This window comes from Patella vulgata, chromosome 8 (assembly GCF_932274485.2).
Source record: "Patella vulgata chromosome 8, xgPatVulg1.2, whole genome shotgun sequence".
Lineage (NCBI taxonomy): Eukaryota > Metazoa > Mollusca > Gastropoda > Patellidae > Patella > Patella vulgata.
The window spans coordinates 47985559-48000112 of NC_065886.2; the positions used below are offsets into that span (position 1 = coordinate 47985559).

Here is a 14554-nt window from a genome sequence, read left to right on the forward strand (position 1 = left end):
ATTGAATTTCCTGTAATTACGCCGTGAATTATGGCCCTTGTTTCACGTTGTTGTACCTTGTGAATGCTCTAACGACAAAAGTTATTATCCGATCTGTATGAAATTTATATGCATCATTTAGATTAGTAAAACAAAGAAGCTTATTGAATTTCAGCAATTTCCGTTAAATACATCTAGAGTTATGGCCAGTGTCCGAAACAAACATTTTCCAAGCACAGGACCTGTGTGACACGTGATCATGTGGGTCCTTCAGGTGACACGCAGGCCCAACCAATAATAATAATATTTATAGTTTCCAAGCGAAGCGCAGAACGATCAGAATAAAGGAAGTACATATAAAGCCAGTACACCACAGAAGGATTAAGGGTTTAGTAACTTAATTCCATATCAATTTAATGGAAACAAATCTATTCACGGCTACATAATTTACGGGTTTTCTCATCAAACTAGGCCAACTTCAAACAGTTACACAAAAAAACTTGACGCCTGGTGATAACGTTGAGGAATGGCATAAACTCGCTTATCCCGCCCTAGATTGTTAGCACAATAGCCCAGAATTGAGTCAAATGAGGTCCCGTAGGAAATGGTTTTAAAATTATAAGCTTCCATTACCTTTAATAATAGGTAGGCCTACAGCTACACCGTTCCGAAAATTTTCGTGTCAGTAATATTCCTGAATAAATTACTGCCTTCGTTTTTTGGATGGATATAAAATGATACAGCACGGTGGTATTTTTTATAACACAATTTGTAGTTTTTGTCTATCACATAACTTGCAAATATGTTTTTATTCATTCGTCCATGAGAGACACATGGCACAGTGATCACGTGACAGCCATAATTGAAATTACTTTAAAATAAAATTCCGTACGACTATGCCATATAGTTTTCAATAATAATAACGACAATATGTTTAAAATTTAGCCTCTGCCAGCATGTGTATCAAATAAAAAATCATAACGGTAAACGTTACTTAAAACTAAACCTAGCATCGCTGGCTAATTGACCTAGAAATTCCAACTGATGTCACGTTTCATCGGCGGATTTTGCATCGAAGATTTTGTCGGAAAAATATATTATTAATGACTGTTCTGAGGATTATATTCAACTAAGATTAAAATTTCTGTAACAAATTTCTGTAATGCATGATCCAATTATTATTTTATTATCTACCGGTACCTGGAATCTATATGGAGCGTCGAAGAAGCGCGATTCCCGAGCGAGATTCGCAATCCATACCGAGAGGTATGACTGTTATTGTAGCCAACAAGCAAGTTGATTGACTACTTAATCAAAAAGTAATAATTAACCCGTTAAATTTAGTCGAAAGTAGATTGATTTATGATACCATAGCGGCCGATTCATTGTTTTTACCAATCGGTTTGTTTAAAGTTCAAGCGGCTAAAGCCGACAAAAAAAAACAGTTACAAATCAAAGGCTGGTTACGCGAGTCAATGTTTGGAAAAACAGCAGCTTCCATCATGTCGATGACAAGTAAACAATAACCGTCAACTATCGGAGACTCGGAGGTTGCGTTTCTATGACAGTTCTAGCATTTCCCGAATTGTCGTATGTGGACACTAACTATGCGAGATAAGAAAGAAGGCGAAGGCCCGGCGGACCTAAGTGAAATAGTCAAGCAGGAGTCCTCCGATATATCAGTCCGCCTCGGGCCTACGGACCGACGTTTGTGTCGAACACTGGTTATGGCCCTTGTTTCACTTTGTTGAATCTTTTGAACGCTCTAATGACAACAGTTATCATCCGATCTGTTTGAAATTGATATGCATCATTTAAATTAGTGCAACAAAGATGCCTATTGAATTTCAACAATTTCCGTTAATTACACCGTGAGTAATGGCCCTTTTTTCACTTGGGGGGTTGGATGGCCGAATGGTTAGCATGTGCGCGCTGTATCATAAAGACTGTCATTGAGTCAACTGGCGTGGTTTCAAATCCCCGGTTGTACGTGACAAGGAGTAGGGTCGCCTGTCCAACCTCGTGGGTTTTCACCGGGTCCTCCGGTTTCCTCCCTCTGCTAAAGACCCCTACGCACAAGCGAATTATTGAAAAAAATTAAACCATATGTTAGTCCCGAAATGACCTAGTTTGTGTTGAGTGGACGTTAAACCCCATTTCTCTCTCTCTCTTTTTTCACTTTGTTGTACCTTGTGAATGCTTTAACGACAAAAGTTATTATCTGATTTGTATGAAATTTATAGGTATCGTTTAAATTAGTAAATCTAACAAGCCTATTGAGTTTCAGCAAATTTCAGTTAATTACATCTAGAGTTATGGCCCTTGTTTCACATTGTTAAATCTTGTGAACGCTTGAACGACAAAAGTTATCACCCAATCTGTATGAAATTCATATGCATCATTTAAATTAGTGAAATGAAGAAGCCTATTGAATGTCAGCAATTTCTGTCAATTCCTTCTAGAGTTATGGCCCTTGTTTTACTTTGTTGAACCTTGTGAACGTTCGAACAACAAAAGTTATCATCCGATCTGTATGAAATTGATATGTATTATTTGAATTAGTAAAACGAAAAAGTCTGTCGAATTTCAACAATTTCTGTATATTACTTCCAGAGTTACAGCCCTTGTTTTAGTTTTTAGAACCTTGTGAACCCTCAAACGACGAAAATTATAATGTCATCTGTATGAAATTGTCTATTAAATGCCCCCTAATTACCTACAAAAGAACAAATATACAACAACTCTTGTCGACCGCTCGGACGATTTAGCTGCTGTGGGCGTATGTTTAGTTGCCTGGCAACCTATCATTTAGAACAGCTTTCGCTAGTCACCATCTTGATTTGTTGATGTATATTGTCGTCGCCCCTGTCTGTCTGTCCGAATGTCCGTCCACAATTTGTTTGTGGACACCCTACAGGTCACAATTTTTATCTGATTTTGACGAAACTTAAAATATACGTCTATCTCCCAAAGATCTTGGTTCCTTTCTATATTGGCAGGTATCGGACCATAACTTCATGGATTATGACCCCTGATTTTATGAAAAATCATGTTTTTAGCTTGTAGACAATGGAGAGGTCACAATTTTCACCCGATTTCGATGAAACTTGAAATGCATGTTTATAACCCAAAGATCTTGGATTCTGTTGATATTCGTGCATATCAGATCATAACTTCCTGAATTCTGGCCCCTGATTGTACGAAAAATCGCAATTTTAGCTTGTGGTCCTTCTAGAGGTCACAATTTTTATCGGATTTAAAAAAACGTTTAAGTATATAACCGTTACACCCAAATGATGGCTGGCCTCGAATTTTGTGAAAATCGGAACAAAATTGCCAGACCAAATGGCCGCCCCTTGTACGCAAATATAAAAATATGGTATCTCAAGGACCTTATAGTTATAGAGATCACAATTTTTATCTGATTTTGATGAAACTTGGAATGCATGTTTATATCCCAAAGATCTTGGTTCCTTTCGATATTCGCACATATTGGATCGTACCTTCCTGACTTATGGCCTCTGATTGTACCCAAAATTGCTCTTTTAGCTTGTGGTCCCTCTAGAGGTCGCAATTTTTATGCGATTTAAAAAACGTCTTAGTATATCACGATTACACCTTAACTCTTTGAACCCGACTGGCCAGTTTTCCGGCCAAGATAATAATGTCATTATCCCGGCTGGCAGGTTTTTCGGCCAAGCATGACACATTCGGAATTCCGCCCTGCAAACGTGTTGTAGTGAGGGCTTTCCCCGTTTCCCTTGGTGATACACTGGTATGACTCACTTGGATTTCCCTCAAGTCTTGACCAATCAAAACACGTGGTACAGTGTGTCGTCTGCTGTGAGGGGTTTCCCCTCTGGCTCGAAGACGTCAACACAAATATTCCTGAAAATAATTATTGTTTTACGGATATGAATGGCACACAGACTTGTAACAGTAGACCAGGCACTTGCTAGAATACTTGAAAGTGATGACGAGGACTTAAATAGTGTTGATTACGGCAATGATAGTGACTTTCTTAGTGAAAGTAGCGACGATAATAGTGAAAACAATCATGAAAGTCAAAGTGTTGATCAACCATTCGCAAATCTGTCTACTACTAGTACTAGGCCTAGTACTGATTGTTGTGACGACAACCAACTACAGAATCCATCTTTTGTCCCTGCTACAGAACAGAGAGGAGGGGGTCGTGGTGGTCATGGGGATGCACCATTTGTCAACAAACAATGGAAAAATAATACAGATGATTTCTATGAAGACCCATTTAGACCAGATGAAATACCTGGCCTAAAAAATATGCCACAACATTTAAATGGTGAGAGCTCTGCTCTAGATTTCTTTAGTATATTTTGGGACCGTAACCTGTGGGAATTGCTACGAACAGAGACAAACTGCCAAGCGGAGAGGAAATAACTATGCTGCAAAAAACTTTTCCAAAGTGTCGCAAGAGGAAATAAAGGCTTTTTTTGGTTGCAGAATTGCTATGGAGATGTTGCTGAATAAAAATAGGTATGAACAATACTGGCAGACAACTGATTTTCTGATGAGTACTCCAGGCTTGAAAGATGTTCTTTCTCGTGACCGATTCCTTGCAATTTGGACTTTTCTTCACTGTGTGAATGAAGATGATGAAAATATTGACAAAACAGATAAGATCTACAAAACCAGGCCTGTCTTCAACTATTTGGAAAAATTCAGAAATTTATACGTCCCTAGGGAACAATTGTCACTTGATGAGGGCATGATACCAACCAAAAATGCCTTGTCAATTAGGCAATACATCAAAGATAAACCAATCAAGTGGGGCATCAAAACTTTCTTGTTATGTGAAAGTGAAACAGGCTATATTTGCAATGCCGAGGTCTATACTGGTAAAGTTGACAATCCCGAACAGACGCGTGACCTAGGCGTTACAGTTAATTTAGTTGTGCGTCTCTTGCAACCATATCGCAATCAGCGCTTCACAGTGTATGTTGATCGGTTTTATACTTCAGTTAATTTAGCAGAACATTTGATTCAAAATTATGGTACCAAGATCATAGGAACTGCTTTGACTAACAGGAAATTGTTTCCAGATCAACTAAAGAAGCCGAATACTCGCCACAGTATGGATAGAGGATCTTATGAACATTTTTTCAATGGAACTGTCGCCGCCTACATCTTGTGTGATAAAAAGCCAATTTATTTTCTAGCTACGACTCACATAAATGATTCTGTTGTAACTGTACTTAGGTATAATGCTACAGAACACAAACAACTGCCTGTAAAATGCCCCAATATCGTAAAAATGTACAATGCCTACATGGGCGGAGTTGATAAGAATGACCAAATGACCAAGCTGCAGAGATCGCGTAGACATTACAGATGGCCCTGACGACTCCTGTTTTTTTTGTGGGCAGCATTTAATGCTTATATCATTATGGACTGGTATAAACCTCATAATTTGCTGCACAGGAGGAGAGTAACATTTCATATGTTTATAAGCGATTTGTGTCACGAGTAAGTTCGAGACTATGCACAGATTCGGCTTGTTCGGCGACGACCATCCCTAACCGAAATGCGACTACAGAATGTTGGAGTGCACGAAGTTGAGAGAGCACCACATGCCACAACCAATCAAAGATGTGTTGTTTGTGATGAAAAATGGACAAGCTTAAAGGTAAAAAAAAACAGCCAGAGACTTACCAAAACGATCAAAGACTGTATATTGGTGTAATTCTTGTCGAGTCTTCCTTTGTATACGTGAGCCTGGGAACAACTGTTAGGGTGACCCACCATAAATAAATATCTCCATATATCTCGACAATTACGCCACAATATTTATATATATGCCAAGCCTCAAATCAGTTTCACACAATTATAGTCACTAAATAAACGATCATGTTGTACTTAATAAGCTATGACCATTAATCATGTATAAATAATGGACTGAAAACTGGTTCCAAGAGTCGTCCACAACATCCAGACACTTTTGAGTAAAAGATAGGTTACGTGCCCTTGTTTTGAAATTAGTCTCGCTTAACCAGTCTATCGACCATTCTACGTCTGATTGACAGGTCGGGATAATCAAGACTACTTTTTTACGAAACGTAACAGAAAGCTAGAACAAGAAATTGAATTTAGAAATAAGCACGTTAGGTAGCTCAACAATCGTTTTAAGAAGCTTGTAAAAGTAAAATGAAACTACTGCTAGTATCATGTTCCTGCCTAACCCAAGTGATTCAGAGATATTATTTGTACTAAACCAAAAGATGCCGCTCTTAACAGTACAGTTAATGATAAAGCGATTTAAATAATGAAACGTACGTAATTTCTAAATCTGCTGTAATAACCAAGAAGCTTAATTTAACTGCTATTCAAAATCGTCAACAATAAATTTTTTACGGCTGTAATAGTTGATAGATTTGTAGAGAATTGCACGTGCCATGGCTATTTATAGTATCATACTGTCAGAAAGTTGGTCTCGGCACGGCGAATGTGCACGCTTCAGTGGTAGTCTCGAACTATCAGCGGTGGACTGTATTTCTGTGAGTACATGGGTCACCCTACAACTGTTGGAGAGACTGGCACAACAAAGCCAATTATTGGATATAATTGACATTATTTATAAGACTGTTTTTTGCATAGGATTCAAAATCCACTCAGAATCTGACATTCCTCTATTATCCTAAGCATGGGTGTTTTTGCATATTGTTGAGAGTAATAAAATTTGTTTTTATTGAATTTTTGACTTTTTTCGTTTTTTTTTTTGTGAATTGTGGAACTATGGTGACAAATGTTCCCTTGAAAAATCATATTGCATGTCTATGTATTTTTGAGAACTATTTTTCCTGGTAGCACATGATCCATACTTGCAGAGTGTCCCCTTTGTTTGCACTTTGGGTGATTAGCAATTTTATAATTTGTCACTGAATATTGTCAAATTTTGCCCCACAGGCCAGGGTGTGGCTCATTTATGGTATATATGCCAGGGTTCAAAGGATTAATGATGGTTGAGTTCGAATTTTGTGAAAATCAGACCAAAACTGATGGACAAAATGGCCGCCCCTTGTACGCAAATAGTGGACAAAAAGGACGCCCATGTACGCAAATAGTGTAAACATCTGGTATATCAAGGTTGTGAACCTCCTAGAGGTCACAATTTTGATCCAATTTTGATGACACTTGAAATGCATATTTATAATTCAAGGATCTTGGATCCTTTTGATATTCGCGCATATCTTTCTGAATTATGGCCCTTGATTGTACGAAAAATCACGTTTTGAGTTTGTGGTCTCAATTCACATGTCCAACAACAAATTACGACAGATTGACGTTTCACAGGTCATGTACTGCACATTAAGTTGAAAACATGCTTTTAAAGGTCTCACACACAATGCTGCGCGTGAATATTGGGTTTTTCATGTGCATCTCATGCAATTTTTTTTGTGTGCACACGGGCCGATATTTTTTGCGTTTGGGAGCATTGTGTGAAGCAATAGTTCATAGTATTGTATAATATTATACATACAAAACCACCTAGTAATAAAATATTTGGGAAAAAAAGTGATGCGTTTTCCATAGTGCTCAGTATATATCTTTATATCCCAAATATCTCAGTCCATTTCGATTTTTGCCCATTTCAGACCATAACTGCCTGGATTATGGCCCCTGATTGTACGAAAAATCAATTTTTTTTTTCTTTAGCTTGTTCTCCATTCATCTCTTGCTAAATGTGGGTGTATTTGCCTTGGTAACTGCTGGTTTGGCATTTCGATGGATACGAGACAAGCCAGTCTATAGCCAAAAGGCGTCCCTTAGGTTTCTTGGACTTGCATTTACCGGTAGTATTCTTCAAGCCAAATTATATGAAAATCCATCCAGGCATAATTGAGAAAATTCAACTTTTGTTGTCATCAGCACCAATTATTATCATGCCTTTGGGCCAAGTTTCAAACATAGTTGTTATTTTTTTGTTGATTAATATGTACCCAAGTAACAAAAAATGTCATATCTTATGAACAAAACTTAGTGCTGACAGAAGAGAAAATGCAAAATATTAGTACGGTGTTATTTATAGCTTGTAGATAAATGGTATAAATCTGTAGATAAAGAATCATTCTTATTGGCCAGAAGGTTGATTAGAGAAGAAGGTCTTTTGTGTGGTAAGTTTAATTTTTATAGGCCCACATTTTCATGTGAATCAAAATAAAGATAAAGAGAGAGGAATCCAAAACCATTTAAATAACATAAACTTAGATGGGATCCAAGTCATGATAAACTTGATACGTTGACACCAGTAGTGGACATACATTATGACCGGTGATGGCATGATAAGTCTCAATGAAGAAATTTTGAAAATTGAGTTATTATTATTTCATATTCTTCATCTCAATACCTTCAAAATGATGTATTTTTGGTTTGAATCCGGCACAAATTGGATAAGCTGTGTCCGTTTAAAGCTGTTAAAGATGTCAGTATGGTCCAAAATCAAAATCACATAGCAACCATGCAATTTATTTACTATATCTTCTATAGGTTTTCAGGGGTGCAGAAGACGAAAATTGTAGTAAAAATTTGATCCGACAATTCCCGCAATCTTTTTTATACGCCCACATTTTCATGTGGATGTATATTGTCGTCACCTCTGTCCGTCTGGACGTCCGCCTGTCCGTCCACAATTTGTTTGTGAACACTCTACAGGTGAGAATTCTTATTCAATTTTGACGAAACTTGAAATATAGGTTTATCTCCAAAAGATCTCGGTTCCTTTCGATATTGGCATGTATTGGATCGAAACTTCATTGATTATGGCCCCTGATTGTACAAAAAAGGGCATAATTTTGATCCGAGTTTAATGAAATTTGAAATACATATTATAACCCAAAGATTTTGATTCCTTTCGACTTTGCGCATATCGGATTGTAACTTCCTGAATTATGGCCCTTGATTGTACGTAGAATCGCGTTTTTAGCTTGTGGAACCTCTAGAAGTCACAATTTTGATCCAATTTTGATGAAACTTGAAATATATCTCTATAACCAAAAGATGTTGGTTTCTGTCGATATTCGCACATATCGGATCATATCTTCCTGAATTATGGCCCTTGATTGCATTAAAAATCGTTTTTTTATCATTTTTTATGGAAATGTGGTCGTATATTGCCGTCGCCCCCGTCTGTCCGTCTGTCGGTCCATCGGTCCGTCGTCCACAATTTCTTGTGAACACTCGACAGACTACATTTATCATCTGATTTTTTTTAAATTGATATATGTTGTTGGCATTAGTGAGATGAAGAATCTTTTTAATTTCAATAACTTCCGTTAATTTCTTCTGGACTTATGGCCCTTGTTTAACTTTGTTGCACCTTGTGAACGCTCTAATGACAAAAGTTATCAACAAGCCTATTGAATTTCAGCAATTTCCATTAATTACTTCTAGAGTTATGGCCCTTGTTTAACCCCGTGTGAACGACTCTAAAAGACAAAAGTTGACATCCGATCTGTATTAAATTGATATCTGTGCGGTAAATGCTCCTTTTACCTACAAAAGCATAAATATGTGACAGCCCTTTTCGACTGAACGTACAATGTAGCTGCTGTGGGCGTATGTTTCTTTGCCTGGAAACTTATATATTAGCTTGTTCTTTGTTCATCTTTCGTAAAATATGGACATATCTTGCATCGCAACCACTTGTTATATGCCCTTATTTCAAGTTAGATAGGCTTATTATATGCGCACATTTTCATGTGGTTAAAAACAAAAGTCATGTGTATCACAAAACCATCTTTTATTATCATCTAACATCTTTTATTATCATCTATAGTGTTTCCTCATAAGAAAACACAACTACACAAATGAAAATTGAAGTACATAGCAAAACCGTATATAGATAAAGTTGCGACAACTGTGAAGCCATGAGATTCCATATCATGTCATGACGTCAAGTGTACTGAGATGCAATCTTGGGTCCCAAATAACAGTACCTACTCACTATCTATATGCCTTATTATATTTCTGTGTCGCAGTTGGCTCACCCGACAGACAGGGATGTCAATAGATATTATAAAACAAAAACCCCACATAGTTATATAAAAGGTAACCAGATAAAAAGCAATATTAAAGATATTTAACTTGCATACACTTTTAAAAATCAGATTTTTCATGCAGACTGGAAAATTGAAAAATCAAAATTAAAATAATATTTTTTGGGAAAACACCTTTTGCCTTCTAGCTGTCAAAATAAAGTGCCCAAAATTAATTACTTTTTGGTTTGAAGTCATTCCGCATTGTGTGCCAGTTTTCGTTCATCGATCATTAAATTAATTGTATATATATATGATCAATGTTTTGGGAATCAAAATTTCTTTAATTTGACTACTGGTTAAAACATTTAAAATCAGTGTCGATTTAAATAAAAGTTGTCTAGTGCCACTCTGTTCTAAGTGTGATGTGTTTTGGCATATTTAATTCATTAGTGAAATAAATATGCAACAGCATGTGAATGCAACAGCAACAGTCTAATTGATTGATTTGTTGATTGGTGTTAAGATGTCTTAATTATTATGGAACACTTTTGCGGCCTTGTAATTTTCATAAATTTTCGGGGGGGGGGGGGGCAGATTCCAAACATCACCTGTGGGCGCGCTTCATGATTTGGGCACTTGACTGTGACAGACTCCCAGGACTTTAAACAGGATTTTGTTCAAGCATATCATTTATTGTTATATTGTTCCCTTTTCTCCAAAATCTAGTGGGATTTTAGTTTTAAAGTGAAAAAAATAAGGCTATATTAGACTTCTTTCTTGTTACTTTTGTCACAGACTGGAATTTCAGGAAAATGTGTTTGCGACCATCTAATTCACTGGCACCCAGCGAAGTAAATTTTTTCGGCTCCTTCCATTTCTGCCGATCAGGCTTGTGCGTCTATGTAAGTATTTACGTATTTTAGTGTGAAATAACATGTTTCATCGATCTGATTAGCCCAGTCGATGCAGAAAGGTAAGACGTTAACCCCCATTTCATTTCACCGATCTCATGGTCTTGGGTTGCCATAAGCATATTACTATCAACACATGCAGACAAAACCGGTCTGATTTCAGATGGAGACACTAAGATTGTATTCAGCTTTATCCCCATTCCTCGTTTCTATCCTTGTTTTGGCCAAGAAAGCTCTGGAGGTCCAATGTAAATACTGGCGTGCACGTAAAGTACCCTTAATATTTGTAATATGAAATACGCGTCTTCATTGGCCCTGATGGAGTAGAAAAGTAGGTCGTTAAACTCCATGTATATACGTATTATATTTGAATCGAAGATAATCTCCACCTTTAAAAAATTTTATAGTTAGTTGATTATTGGGCAATATTGTTGAAAAGTCTGAATAACTATTCTATTTAGCATCTTTCTTAATACTGCAGGAAATAAATTAAACGTTTTGTGAAAGGCTCAATACCACCCTTGTTGTAATTGAATAATATGTCCCAATCTTTATTCTGGTCAACAAATTGTACTATTTTACAATATTCCAATTAATTGATGATACAAATTTCATCTTAACACACCTAATTTAAAAAATTGGAAAATTCAACTAAATGATTTGAAAAGCCTGATGTAAAGCTTTTCAAATGTGACTTGGATTTAAAAATATTTTTGAACCCTCTGGACAAGTAAAATAGGATTTAATGGATAATTTACGCAACAGTTAGGACACGAACACATCTAGTACTTAGAATAAGGCTATTTTTTATTTTCTGGAGCTGTTAAGCCAGCAAGAGTGTTATTGTCCTTTTAAGTAAAAATGAATGATGCAATGACATCATAATTTTTATGGGGTGATAGTTGGGGTCCAAAATGGCGCCTGGAAATGAGTTGTTGTAACTTCCCTGTAAAGGGCTTTGAGTCATAGTAACCAGCACCAAGTAGTAGCATAGGTGATTTTTGTATGTTAGGACATAGATTTCTAACTACTTGGGTAAATTTGTACAAATATAGGTAAAATTCTAATAATCGCAAAAGATCTAATAGGGGTGAGAAATTGACTGAAAGGTGCTTTAATTGCTAGGGTAGAAAATCTCTTCGACGGCACGTTTTCTGTACTGAGTGTGTTAATTAACGTACGTTTTAAGAACGACTGACATGGTGTGTATTTTTGTTTGGTGAGTTTTCTCGAAAGCATGTTATAACTACACCAAAGGACCAGCAGACTTTATCTGACATGTAGGTGTTAAATCTAATTTACTGTGCGATTTCCTGTTTGAACGTGTGTTTTAAGTGTACGTCTTTATATACTCTTCAAAAAAAGTAGGGATATTGAAATGCAAATACCTATGCAGGTTGTGATACAATAGTCATGGACACTTGACATGTTTTGAGAGTATGAAGAACTTGTCGCCCCAATAGAACCACTGAGCTGCATGTGCGACACACAATAGCGCCATACATGTGGGAGGGGTTCATTGTCAAATTTGACACTTCAAGGAAGGGTTGCTGAAAACTGCCGCGTGCTGGTTTATCCTATCCATGTTTGCTTTCCTATCGGTTCTTGCATAAGATTTACTGTTTAGCGTATCTTTGCTTAGTGTGTTACATTTAATTTGCAATGAAACGTCTTCATCATGATGAACGTCTACGTGCTATTGGCATGCTTCAAATGGGTTCTACACAGCAAGCAGTATCCCACATGTTTAATGTGTCAGAAATCAGAAATATGCTACATACAGCCCCTTTGCATGCGTGACAACTGCTTGTTGTGCCTCCATTGCAAACAGGCATCAATGGTGTAGGCAGCGTAGAAATTGGGTTTATCGTCTATGGGCGCGTGTAATGTTCTCAGACGAGCCCAGATTTACTCTGGATTTCACCGATAGGCATGCTCACATTTGGAGGCGTGTAAATGAGCGTCATGCTAACCTTAATGTCAGACAGCATGACAGATTCGGGTGTGGGTCTGTTATGGTGTGGGGAGGAATCACCATGACTGGCAGAACGAACTTGCATATTGTTCAAGGAAGGGTCACTGGTGTGTACTACCATGACCATACCCTGGCACCAATAGTTCTGCCCTTTGCTCAATGTGCAGGTCGACGTTTCATCTTTCAAGATGATAATGCCTGTGCCCACTGCGCTCATGTCGTGAATGGCTACCTCCAGCGTCAGCATATTGTCCATATGCCTTGGACAGCCACGAGTCCTGACCATTCCCCTATAGAGCATGTCTGGGACATGATCGGGAGACATGTTCTTCAACGTCAATGTCCACCGACCTCACTGCCATGGCACTGCAAGAGGACTGGGTCACATTGCCCAAATCGTGATTGGACGGTTGATTAGGAGCATGCCATGACGAATTGCTGAATGTCTGAGGATGGGTGGAGCAATTACTCTTATTAAGACAAAAATCAAAAATATACACTGGTTACCTCTAATAAGAACAGCAGTGCATTTCCGTAGTTTTGTATTGTTTCTGAATATCCCCTACTCTTTTTGAAGAGTATATGTGCATTTATACGTGCTGTAGTTACATACATGCGTTCTTATACATATTTTATTTCTTTATGAATCCTATCATTATTTACCGATATCCGAACCAACCACAATTTGATTATCCGATATATTCTTATCTCCATTGATATAAGATTAACGAATATGTTTCGAAAGCAAGTTTATAAATATTAAATCGTGCAAATAATGAAAACCTATTAGTATTGTTTCTTACCTGTGTTGTAAATAGGGCTATCCAAGAAAAAAGTAATTCACACACCATATATAGCAAATGATAATTCACATATCAAATGACACTAATGCAAATATGATTTTTCTCCACTGTACTATTAAACTAAGGGTAGAGTGGATCCAATTTTTATTATATAATTTATACTATTTATTCGAAGAAAGCAGAGGACTAATAAAATAGGTTCGTCCGTCTTGTCTGTCTGTCCGTAGGTCACACTTTTTGGGACACACTAACTCTCTTTCTAATTGAGCTAGAATGTTCAAATTTGGTGTAGGTGTTTATTAGGTCAATGCCTTGATGGAGTTCGAAGATGAGTATTTTCTACCTCAGGTAAGCAGAGATAAACAATTTGATTGGTTGATGCTTTGGAACACAATAACTTTAGTTCTAATTAAGTGAGAATGATGAAATTTGGTGTATAGTTTTATTACATCAGTACCTTGACTAAGTTCCATAATGAGCATTTTCTGCTCAGGATAAGCAGAACAATAAGCAATTTGATTGGTCGAGACTTTGGAATTCAATAAGTCTTATTCTAATTGAGCTAGAATGTTCACACTTGGCGTAGGTGTTTATTTAGGTGACTGCCTTGATGGAGTTCGGAGTTAGAAGATGAGAATTTTCGGTGTAGGGATATAACTTTAGTTCTAATTAAGTGAGAGTGAGGACACATGGTGTATAGTTTTGTCACATCAATACCTTGACTAAGTTCCATAATAAGCATATTCTGCATAGGGTAAGCAGAGCAATCAGCAATTTGATTGGTCGGGACATTCGAACACGATCACTCGCCTTCTAATTGAGGTAGAATGTTCAAACTTGGTGTAGGCATTCATTAGGTGAATGCCTTGATGGAGT

At 37.2% G+C, this 14554-nt stretch overlaps 1 protein-coding gene across 2 annotated transcripts in view; it reads left to right on the plus strand.

Moving 5' to 3' along the window:
- LOC126829638 (cystathionine beta-synthase) overlaps positions 1-14554 on the plus strand; it is a 196491-nt gene that overhangs the window by 86028 nt on the left and 95909 nt on the right. For both annotated transcript variants that reach the window (XM_050559636.2, XM_056102637.1), the window contains exon 10: positions 8042-8126. In XM_050559636.2, the coding sequence (XP_050415593.1) occupies positions 8042-8126 (85 nt within the window). The remainder of the gene's footprint in view (positions 1-8041; positions 8127-14554) is intronic.